Source organism: Manis pentadactyla, chromosome 15 (genome assembly GCF_030020395.1).
Source record: "Manis pentadactyla isolate mManPen7 chromosome 15, mManPen7.hap1, whole genome shotgun sequence".
NCBI classification, from domain to species: Eukaryota; Metazoa; Chordata; class Mammalia; order Pholidota; family Manidae; genus Manis; species Manis pentadactyla.
Window position 1 is genome coordinate 44,577,133 of NC_080033.1, and position 12,322 is coordinate 44,589,454.

The 12,322-nt window shown below is 37.2% G+C and overlaps 1 protein-coding gene across 2 annotated transcripts in view; it reads left to right on the plus strand.

Annotated features, from left to right (window-relative positions):
* The window catches only part of LPCAT2 (lysophosphatidylcholine acyltransferase 2), a 65,498-nt gene that overhangs the window by 21,646 nt on the left and 31,530 nt on the right, over positions 1-12,322 (plus strand). For both annotated transcript variants that reach the window (XM_036881020.2, XM_057493283.1), the window contains 3 exons: positions 3,056-3,138; positions 5,756-5,881; positions 7,228-7,381. In XM_036881020.2, the coding sequence (XP_036736915.1) occupies positions 3,056-3,138; positions 5,756-5,881; positions 7,228-7,381 (363 nt within the window). The remainder of the gene's footprint in view (positions 1-3,055; positions 3,139-5,755; positions 5,882-7,227; positions 7,382-12,322) is intronic.

A 12,322-nucleotide genomic window follows, 5' to 3' on the forward strand; every position in this document is an offset into this window, starting at 1 on the left:
AGGAACCAAACCCATAGTTCATTGTATTACGTTTGGTTAACAGTGTAGCAGCAATTTATTTTTCAGGGTTTTCAATATGTGCTTTTATGCCATACAAATCAAGTGTATTGTAAGTGATCATTTGACTCTTAAAAATGAATTATATGGCAATTTAAAACATTAGTTTGTTATTTTGTTAGAGACTTTATGAACATTGATTTTACCTACTATTTTCTTCCTTGGATTTCATACTAAGCAAATAGAAGACATACTACTAGAGTAGGACAGGGTATTTTTAGAAATACTTCTTTGCAAGATTGGTTACTGCTCTGGATATATAAGTGATGTGGGGACCTCTGGTGGCTTAGTTTATTTTTCCAATTTAAAGAATAACTGGATACTAAGTGGTAAGCCAGACAGAGTTCCAGCTGGAAAGGGCCTTAGAGGTCATCTAGTCACTTTCTCAGGAGGGAGAACTGAAGTGGATAACAGCTAAATGACTTTGCCGGGATCACACAGCAGAGCCAAGGCAACAAGCCGGCCCAGGTTTTCCTTCTGCAGCATGCCACTGTCCCTCGCTGTGGGTGTTAACAAAATACATGTGAAATGTAAAATGCTATATAGCACATTGTACTATGATTCCTGTCCATTTTATCCTAAAATGCCAGTTGCATCATACTGTTCTCTACGCCCTCTCTCCCTGTGCCCCTGGTCTTCCTGGCTCTCACAGGTGACGGCAGGACCGCCAAGGGTTCTTCCCACCCTGAGCTGCTTCCTCTTTGCTTTATCCGCTCCCTACCACTGCAGTTTCTGCTCAGAAACTTGGACCCGGCCATGTCACTACCTTGTTCAAACTTCATCTCTGAGTCACCATTGCCCGTAGACTTCTTAACAGGATCGACAAGATTTGAAAATGGGTCCACATGAATCCAAATCTGCTATTATTTATACAAATCTTTCTTTCAAATCGTGGTCCTGCCACTTGCACATGGCCTCAACTGTGCTATTTAATCTCTTCCAGCTATGTTCTTCACCTATCAAATGGAAGTGAATCAAAGAATTATTGAGTTAATTATATAAAGCCCTTAATCTAAAGTACCCAGTACACAGTAAGTGCTTCATGGCTGGTAGCTGTTATTGGTGGATTTAGCTTATTGTGTCATGAATTTCTCCCCCACTGCATGGAGAACTCGTGGAGGGCATGGATTTCACTGTCATGTCTTCAGGGCTTAGTGCATACAGTAGGTGCCTAAGCAGTATTTGTTGAATAGAAATGAGCCAGAAATCTTGAGCCAGTCTTTTAGTCCTTGTGAACTCCAATTCCTTATGACTAGAATCAGGAGGATTAGTAAAGTGCAATAATGCATATAAAGCACCTAGTATGTTGTCTGGATCATAGTTATACAGGTGACCCTTGAACAATGCAGAGATTAAAGTGCCAAGCCCTCCCTGTCCCAGCGCAGTTCAATATCCATGTGTAACTCTTGACTCCCCCAAAACTTAACTACTGATGGCCTACTGTTAACTGGAAGCTTTACCAGTAACATAAACAATCACTTAACACACATTTTGTATGTTGCATGTATGTTTACATTTCTCTTGAATGTGAATGGTGCTATGTTCGGTCTGTAGGTGTGTGTGTAAGCTTTGATAAATTTTAACTTTTTATAATAGATCTGTGTACATTATATGGTAACAAATGATAAAATAGACTACCATCTGTACATATTTTATAAACTCATGACAACCTAAATTTTTCTTAATTTTTTCAATATTTCAAGGTTGTGCATTTCATCTACAAGGTTTTTCAAACTGTCACAAATCTCCAAAAAAAAAAATCCCAATATACTTATTGAAAAAAGTCTGTATATAAGTAGACTTACATAGTTCAAACCCATGTTGTCCATCAACTGTGATTCAATAAACAGTAGCTATGGATCATGTTTATCCTTAAAAAGCCAACATCAAGTTTTAGCTATTCTGTAAAGCCTATTTGGCTGCTTTTCCCAGCCCTCTGGCCAAACTAACCACTTCCTATCCCTCGTTTTCATGTTCCAGGAATGATATAGTCTAGCGGGGAAAACAAGAGTTTTAAAATCTGACAGATCTTGGGTTGAATCCTGGCCACGTGACCTGTATAACTTTAAATAAGTTAACTATGCTTTTAAGCCCTATCAATAAGGGTAATGACATTTGATTCTTGCAGTGTTGGTCTAGCTATTAAAGTATAAATCTTTTTTAGAGCAGAAGTAGGGTCCTGTTAATCTTGGCTTAGGACAGGCTCTCAAAAATATGCCTAAATAGAGCAGGTGTTCAAAAATTATTTAAATAGAGCACCAGAACCCTATTAATGTTAGAAAAATGTTGTTCATGTCCCCTTCATGACTCCTTCTCATGTATGAAGTGGAAATTACAGTCCTTGCCTTGGCCTTTCATATGGTTTGGGTTATTATGAGACTCAAGTCTGAATAAATAAAAACCAGGAGAGTGCAGATGAGGTATCACAAAATATCAAGTGAAGAAAAAAAGAAAAATTAAAAATGATAAAGTAGAATATGGTGTTAAGCAAAAGCCTGAAAGGCAATACTAAGTGTTTTTTTGAAAAGTGGAAGAAATGGCAAAATATAACATTTGATCAGATGATAAAAATATGGCTGAAATATAGGTAGATAGATAAGATAAACTTATAAAATACTACTAATATAACATCTTTAGGCAAAGGGGTGGAAGTGGTAGAAAATAGCTTGGAGAGTAAGATCTTAGTTGCCACAGCTTTACAACTTCCAAAATTCCAGACATCTGCTCCTTTTATCCTCTACAACCAGGGAAGTAGGTGATCATAGACTCAAGGAGACAGTTCACAAAAGTTAAAGGACATACTAGTTAACACACAGAAAGACCCAGGGCTTGGGCATAGATCTCCTGAGTCCAAGCACAGTGTTCTTTTCATTACATCCTCTAACCTATGCACTAGAAAGGCAGGGGATTTAGTGTGATGATAGTTTATAAATTACTTTATTTAGCATTTAATGTCTTAGGCCTAACAATTTAATGGAAAAGGACATTTGTCTTTCAGTTTATGCCTGTTCAAGTACCAAATGATGAAGAAAAAAGTGATCCTGTCCTCTTTGCTGGTAGAGTCCGGAATTTAATGGCAGAGTAAGTATCTGTATGTGGTTATAATCAGTAAGTAGTTTCAAAATTATTGCCATATGGCATTTAACATAGTTTTAAGATTTTATTTTTTCTTTCTGAGAAACTCATTCTCTAACTCATTTTGGTAAGTAAAATAATGTGCCCAGACACATGGTAGTAAGGCCATCTATAAATACTTTCCCCAGATGCAGCCCCAAATAATGGAAATGCATCTTGGCTGGAAGTGGAGCAGGGAAGATACAATAACTATAAGAGACCGGCTGGTGACTTCCACAGCTGTTGCTGTCAGGCAAAGCCTTGTGATGGGCTGAGCAGTTCTGCTGTGGCTTAGCTATCCGCTCAGTTCCCATATAGCTGCCAAGGTTGGGTGTTTCAAAGGCATTAATGAGTATCTCATGAAAAAGGAGAAAGTTCACAAGGGAATGCCCTAGATGCATACAATAAGGGAAAAGTCACCCCTATTAAGAGGTGGCTATAAATGTAGAATTTAGAAACTGTAAGACGTAAGGCAAATATTTTCCTGCACTTAAGGGAGTTTTAGCTGGCTACTCTTCAAATTAGATAATAAATTAGATAAATCACCTCTTGTCCTGTAATGAAAGAATGTGTATTACACTATCCCAGCCAGCTCCCAAGCCCTACAGGTGTGCACCCTCCCCACTGCCCGCCTCCTTCAATTATTCCCAGTAGGAAGTCTGGGAATAATAAACCAGCAGTATTTATTCTCTTAGTAAAAATTCAGTGAGAATTCTACATTTAGCTTCATAGCTGAATTTGGTATTATAAGCAAGATTTTATATGTAAAATACATACATATACTTCAAAATATATATCATATATATTAATAATTCACAGCAGGATAACTGTTTTTAAAAAAAAATGTTTAAATGTCTAGCAGAAAAACTTGTGTTACTGTGTAAACCTATGAGTACTTGATCTATCCTGTTCCTAGACCAGCTACACATTTGGTTTAACATTGTGTTCTTCCCCTTTTCTTATGTTTTCATACCAGCTTATGTCCAAAAGTTAGAGACTAAGATAAGTATTAGGAATGAAGAGAACTTATATCAAATATTTTGACTTTGCAAAGTGTGCCTAAAAACAGAGGAGGGGTTAGTTTAGGCCAACTTGTTCTGAATTTGGAGACATGGGGATATAAGGGCCTTGGATAGAGTAAGAAAGACTCCAGTTAGTTGTACAACCTTGGACAAATTTCCTCCAAAGATCCTTTACTCAGGTATAAGGTAGAATTTTTAATCCTTACCTTGTTTTTCTCATGGTATTAGTTATTATGAGACTCAAGTAGGAAAGTATATGCTAAAAGTATTTGGAATTGGTTAAAAGCAAAGTAGATATAAGGCACTATTATTACCAAGTTCTATGGTAAGCCATTTACCTGTGTTATTTCCCATAACCTTACAGTGACTCAATGGGGCAAGTGAGGATATGAAGATTCAGAGGGGTAGGTGGTTGCCCCAAATCATAGCAGGTGGTCAGGTCCAGGATGGGACCCAAATCCACATTTCCTGTTACCAAAGCCCAGGCTCTTGGCTATTATGCTCTCTTGCTTGTCTGAAATGCTATTATTATAGTCTGAAATGCTTTTAGCTATTTTCCTTCTTATATATTCTAAATCCAAAATGTTTATTAACTAAAAACAGCCTAGTTGCAGACAGAAAAAATGTTTTGTTTTTTACACCCTTATATCTCCTTTTTGTATTCATTGAAAATTAAATGTCCTTAGTAATGATTCAACAAAATCAAATAGGTTGACATAAATGTGTGACTTTCACTGAATATTTATGAATAAAAATTTAGTGAAGAAGGATCTGTGGGAAAGTAGTTTATGTCCTGCACAGGTTTTCTTCTTGGCACTCAATGTTTTCAAGTTCTTACTAATATGTATGTTTTGCCAAATCTGGTTCACTAGTATTAGATCCCTGAGCAGGAGGGAGGTCACAGGGGCCATGCTCTCCTTTGAGGTAGAGGATGTCTAGGTTTAGAAGAAATATGAGCTTATTATCCGTTCTCTCCAGTGTTTTTAGAAGATTGTTATGTAACAGGAAGGTAGTCTCCAGTTTTTTTTTTTGAAAGATGAAAAAAATGCAGATGGCTAATGATTTGGATAGATTGTTCACTTAGAATATGTACAGATGCCATTTATCTGTTTAAACAGTACATCTACAGACATTTTTAGTTTGTTCTCCCAACAACCCTGTGGAGTATGTAATTATTCCTATGTACAGATGAGAAAAGTGAGGCTTAGATTAAGTGCCAGGAGGTTCACAGCTGGTAAAAAATGTCACTATGACTGGAATCTAAGTCTTCTCATAACTCTCCACAAGACTGAAGTCAACTATTACTATTGTTACAATTAAAGCACAAAACAAAAGTGAACAGCTAACAGAAGCATGTGGGCATATGGAGATTAACACGGCCACAGTAAGTCTGTGAAGTAGAGAAATAGGTTTCTTTGGCCATAAAAGCCAAAGCTACCAGTTTAAAAAGCGGTAAATACTTTTCCATTTACTGTTGTTTGTTGACCAATTCAGGCCTAATGAAAAATCATTTTTACCTTTAAAAACAAAATTGAATTTCAGTTTGTTTTTCACACTTCCAGAGCTCTGGGAATTCCAGTAACAGATCACACCTATGAAGACTGTAGATTGATGATTTCAGCAGGGCAGCTAACATTACCTATGGAAGCTGGCTTGGTGGAATTTACCAAAATTAGCCGGAAATTGAAGTAAGTGTGTTTTAAAATTATTATGCTTTCATAAAGGTAGCCCAACAGAGGTCTGAAATCTGGTATATGTATTTTATTTGTTTTCATTAACGCCCAGCACTAGAACCTACATGGTGTTTTTTAAGGAAGCCAGGGTTGTAAATTTATCTCCCATTTAGTTTGTCTGGTTGAGTTTTCTCAAGAACACTTAATTCAGAAATGCATGTATTGGTCATACGAGGAGACCAAGAGGTAGTAAAAGTGGATAAGCAGAGGTCTGCCTCCCTACTCAGAAATGGCTCAGAGTAGTTAGTCTGTCCCGCTACCTTCTTCCAAGAAGGGTATAATCGGATGATACTAGCATGGGGTGGTCAGAATCTCTCATGTGAAATATGAACTGACTTGTGGAGTACCACTTCTGACCATCAGGGAATTTTAAATAGTTAGCCTAGAGCTACCTTTTTCATCTGGGTACATACTTATTTTTGAAAAAGGCAAAGACACTCCTTTGTGCTTTAATAATCTAATTTAATCCTTAGAACATTCCCTTTGAACTATCTGGCATGAAAAAGTATAGCCTCTAAGTCCCCCTCTTATTATAGTTCATTCAGTTTTCAGCCATATTAGGGACTGGCAGAATTCATTGATTTAAGAGGTCTTGACCTCCTCCCTCAGAGGGAGCTGCAGAACCAGTTACTGTATTAAAGTTCAATATTACAAAATAATATTTTGGTAACAGATATAGCAAATATTATTTATATCTTCTAGATGGCAAAAATGTTTTGATACTGTGTTCATATTACTCCTATAATTTGAAAAGCTTAGATGGTCACTGAAATTGGATATACAAGTGTGTGTTCAGTCACCTGATTAATTCTACAAAACAAAGACAGGAGCTACAGTATGTTTTCCAGTGTTTTATAATGAATATTGGAGGAAGAGTAGAGTCAAATGAATCTCCCTACCACAACATTTTATGAAATGTGAGTTCATGCAGCCTGAAAGCCCCTTGAAAGCAAGAATTGTTTTTTTAACAACTCAGTAAGTACTATTGACTTACTAAGAAATATTTAGGTTAAAATGTGATTTCTTGTTTTCTTCTCATGAGTCATTTATTCTTCTGCCACATCGCTCTTCTGTTATTTTTCTTTCCCTCAGATATCTGGGATAATTTCAGTTACACTAACATCCTTTAAAAAATTAGAAGCCTGTGTGCATGTTCAATATGCACTTTCTCATTTTATTCTCCTTTTCATTTTTAACACTTAAAACATTTTTCCTCAGACAAACGATTAAAACAGTGCTCATAAAATGTCCATGTGAAGTACGAAGGGCTAGTAACATGCTTTTTATCATTTTCGATTCAGGTTAGATTGGGACGGTATCCGCAAGCATTTGGATGAATACGCAGCAATTGCAAGTTCTTCAAAAGGCGGAAGAATCGGAATCGAGGAATTTGCAGAGTATTTAAAGTTACCTGTTTCAGACGTCTTGAGACAACTTTTTGCACTCTTTGACAGGGTATGTTAAAATCTAATCTTGAACATGCAAACATTTTTACTCTGCCAGTCCCCAGTGAGCATAGATCAATACGGCAAGCCTGAGGAAAACTGGTTAGGTCCATGTTAGAAGCAGCAAGGCAGAGCCCGTGGTTTAACTGCATGATTTTGTTTTTTCCCCTTAATAGTTGTAGTGTAGTAGTAGTAATAGTGATGATGGTGATAATGATCTAATTGTATGTGTGTTGCAACAGTTATGATAGTGTCTGTTTATTTTAAATACCAATGCAGAAATAAGTATTGTGACTGTATAACCATGTTCATAATAGGGAATTGGAAAAGTTTATGTAACTGTCAAGAATCTTAAAATTCATGTCAAAATTCATACATTGAAGACCTGGGTGGTACTATTCTGTTCTGAAGGTTTCTGGATTTCCCCAAAAATGTGTGAAGACCAAATAGATTTTATTTTCAAATAACTTTTTATAACAAAGGTTTCAATTAAAGCTGGGCCATTTGCCATTATATTGGGGGATGATTTTCTGCTTATGAATATATAAGTAAATGCAGTTAGGGAATTAAATTGTCAGAAAGTTTCCTCAGGAAAAATGTGTCAAGATCTCAAGCTCTCTATTTTTAAATTTGTTCTTTAATATATAAAATTGACAGTAATTTTGGTTACTGTTTTATGAGTTCTAACAAAACATAGAGGCACATAACCACCACCACTACATTCAAGATAAACAACAGCTGCAAAAAAATATTCCCTGTAGTTACCCTTCTGCAGTCAAGCCCTTCCATGCCCTAAACCCCTGGCAGTCTCTTCATTTCCATAGCTTTGCCTTTTCCAGACACCATGTAAATGGACTCATGCAACATAGCCTTTTGAGTCCGGCTTCTCTCACGTAGCGTAATGCATCTGAGATTCAGCCGTGTTGTTGCACATATCAATAACTTTTCCCTTTCACTGCTGAGTTGTGTTCCATTGTGTGGATGTACCATCCTTGGTGTATCCATTCCCCAGTTGAGGAACATTTGGTTTGTTTCAGGTTTGAATATAATTGCTCTAAATATTCACAGAAAAGTTTTTGTGTAAAGGTAGGTTTTCACTTCACTTGGGTAAATATCTAAGATTGGGATTTATTTCCCCTTATTTGGAAATGACATTATTTTGCATTCATTCATAAAGGATATTTTCATTGTATATAGGATTCTGCATTGATAATTCTTCCCTTTCAACAGTTTAATATCGATGTCCTGCTGCCTTCAGGCCTCCATGATTTCGCTGTCATTTGGTGGTGCTTTACATTTTGGGTTTCCTCACCAATCCTTCTGCTACGTTTTTTCCAGAAGTAGTTGCTTTCTGTATTTTGTATTTTTTTTTTTTTTTTTAATAATAATTATTTTTTATTGAAGGGTAGTTGACACACAGTATTACATTACATGAGTTTCAAGTGTACAACACAGTGGTAGAACATTTATATACATAATTCTAGGTTCCAGCTATCACCCTACCAGGCTGTTACAATATCTTGACTATATTCCTTATGCTATACCTTACATCCCGGTTACTAATTTATTTTACCATTGGAAGTCTGTCCTTTTTTTTTTTTTTTTTTTGTGAGGGCATCTCTCATATTTATTGATCAAATGGTTGTTAACGACAATAAGATTCTGTATAGGGGAGTCAATGCTCAATGCACAATCATTAATCCACCCCAAGCCTAATTTTTGTCAGTCTCCAATCTTCTGAGGCATAACAAACAAGTTTTTACATGTAGAACAAATTCTTACATAATGAATAAGTTACATAGTGAACAGTACAAGGGCAGTCATCACAGAAACTTTCGGTTTTGCTCATGCATTATGAACTATAAACAGTCAGTTCAAATATGAATACTCATTTGGTTTTTATACTTGATTTATATGTGGATACCACATTTCTCTCTTTATTATTATTATTTTTAATAAAATGCTGAAGTGGTAGGTAGATACAAGATAAAGGTAGAAAACATAGTTTAGTGTTGTAAGAGAGCACATGTAGATGATCAGGTGTGTGCCTGTAGACTATGTGTTAATCCAAGCTAGACCAGAGCAATAAAACATCCACGTATGCAGAAGATTTCTCTCAGAACGGGGGGGTGAGGTTCTAAGCCTCACCTCTGTTGATCCCCAATTTCTCACCTGATGGCCCCCCTGCGACTGTGCCTGTCTTAGGTTGTTCCTCCCTTGAGGAATCTTACCCGTCTCTGGCTAACCAGTCATCTTCCGGGGCCATACAGGGAAATGTAAAGTTGGTGAGAGAGAAGCCTTATTGTTAGAAATGGTTAGCTTTTTATTTCTTTGCATATTTATGCCCTGTAGCTTCCATGCCCAGCATTTGTCTTGAGGTATCTTTACCACTTGGAAGAATTATGATACTTGGTAAATTTGATATGAGGCACGAATTCTATTTAAGGGTTGTAATTAGGAAGGAAGAAGAAAAGCTATAGAAGTAGCAGGCGGAAGAAAACATGGGAAGATTGATTATTTCTTTGATATATCTTCTTGTAGAGTAACTTCAGCATGTATAGGTTTTAAGCTACTACTTAAATTGCACACACACATTAACATAATAGGAGTATAGTTACATAACCAAAGCATATCTGTAATTACCAGCCATCTGCAGTGAAACCAAGAAAACCAGTTAGGCACCTTAGGCATTTGTGAAAACTTATCTATGATATGGTGGATATTGTCCAAATGAACTTGAACAGTCTGAGAGAAATCAGACAAATTAAAACAACCCATTCCTGGGGACTGTTCACATGCCATATGTTCTTTTAACAATAAATAGTTTGTAGTTGTAAGACTTTGGAGCGCTACAATTTGCACTTCTCCAAATTCTTGGTTGAGTTCCAACAGTATAGATCCAGTCCAATTTTGTTGTTTTACTGTATGCACAGGCCAGCTTAGATATCTCCTTCCTCATTCCCATGGCAGGTCCAGGAACTGGTGGGATGAGTGCATCTACAGCTGTAGCAGTGCGTGGATCTTTGTTGGGGTTTTTTGATGATCATCTTCTGGCATGAGTCTTCCAGAGGGTGCAGATGTTGGAAGTTCTTTTTCATATCGTATCTTAGTTCATTTTCGGAGTAGCCCAATTAGGCTTTGATCCTCTGTATAAACACAAACAGACCCTTTGCCTACACTTTTATATGCCCTTTATACCCTTGTGTAGAACTCGTTGGAGGTTACCACACAGGAACTGCCCTTTTTTTTTTTTTGTTTTTTTTTTTGCTATCACTAATCTACACTTACATGACGAATATTATGTTTACTAGGCTCTCCCCTATACCAGGTCTCCCCTATAAACCCCTTTACAGTCACTGTCCATCAGCATAGCAAAGTGTTGTAGAATCACTACTTGCCTTCTCTGTGTTGTACAGCCCTCCCTTTTCTCCTACCCCCCCATGCATGTTAATCTTAATACCCCCCTACTTCTCCCCCCCTTATCCCTCCCTACCCACCCATCCTCCCCAGTCCCTTTCCCTTTGGTACCTGTTAGTCCATTCTTGAGTTCTGTGATTCTGCTGCTGTTTTGTTCCTTCAGTTTTTCCTTTGTTCTTATATTCCACAGATAAGTGAAATCATTTGGTATTTCTCTTTCTCCGCTTGGCTTGTTTCACTGAGCATAATACCCTCCAGCTCCATCCATGTTGCTGCAAATGATTGGATTTGCACTTTTCTTATAGCTGAGTAGTATTCCATTGTGTATATGTACCACATCTTCTTTATCCATTCATCTATTGATGGACATTTAGGTTGCTTCCAATTCTTGGCTATTGTAAATAGTGCTGCAATAAACATAGGGGTGCATCTTTCTTTCTCAAACTTGATTGCTGCGTTCTTAGGGTAAATTCCTAGGAGTGGAATTCCTGGGTCAAATGGTAAGTCTGTTTTGAGCATTTTGATGTACCTCCATACTGCTTTCCACAATGGTTGAACTAACTTACATTCCCACCAGCAGTGTAGGAGGGTTCCCCTTTCTCCACAGCCTCGCCAACATTTGTTGTTGTTTGTCTTTTGGATGGCAGCCATCCTTACTGGTGTGAGGTGATACCTCATTGTAGTTTTAATTTGCATTTCTCTGATAATTAGCGATGTGGAGCATCTTTTCATGTGTCTGTTGGCCATCTGTATTTCTTTTTTGGAGAACTGTCTCTTCAGTTCCTCTGCCCATTTTTTAATTGGGTTATTTGTTTTTTGTTTGTTGAGGCGTGAGAGTTCCTTATATATTCTGGACGTCAAGCCTTTATCGGATGTGTCATTTTCAAATATATTCTCCCATACTGTAGGGATCCTTCTTGTTCTATTGATGGTGTCTTTTGCTGTACAGAAGCTTTTCAGCTTAATATAGTCCCACTTACTCATTTTTGCTGTTGTTTTCCTTGCCCGGGGAGATATGTTCAAGAAGAGGTCACTCATGTTTATGTCTAAGAGGTTTTCGCCTATGTTTTCTTCCAAGAGTTTAATGGTTTCATGGCTTACATTCAGGTCTTTGATCCATTTTGAGTTTACTTTTGTATATGGGGTTAGACAATGGTCCAGTTTCATTCTCCTACATGTAGCTGTCCAGTTTTGCCAGCACCACCTGTTGAAGAGACTGTCATTTCGCCATTGTATGTCCATGGCTCCTTTATCAAATATTAATTGACCATATATGTCTGGGTTAATGTCTGGATTCTCTAGTCTGTTCCATTGGTCTGTGGCTCTGCTCTTGTGCCAGTACCAAATTGTCTTGATTACTATGGCTTTATAGTAGAGCTTGAAGTTGGGGAGTGAGATCCCCCCTACTTTATTCTTCTTTCTCAGGATTGCTTTGGCTATTCGGGGTCTTTGGTGTTTCCATATGAATTTTTGAATTATTTGTTCCAGTTCATTGAAGAATGTTGCTGGTAGTTTCATAGGGATTGCATCAAAT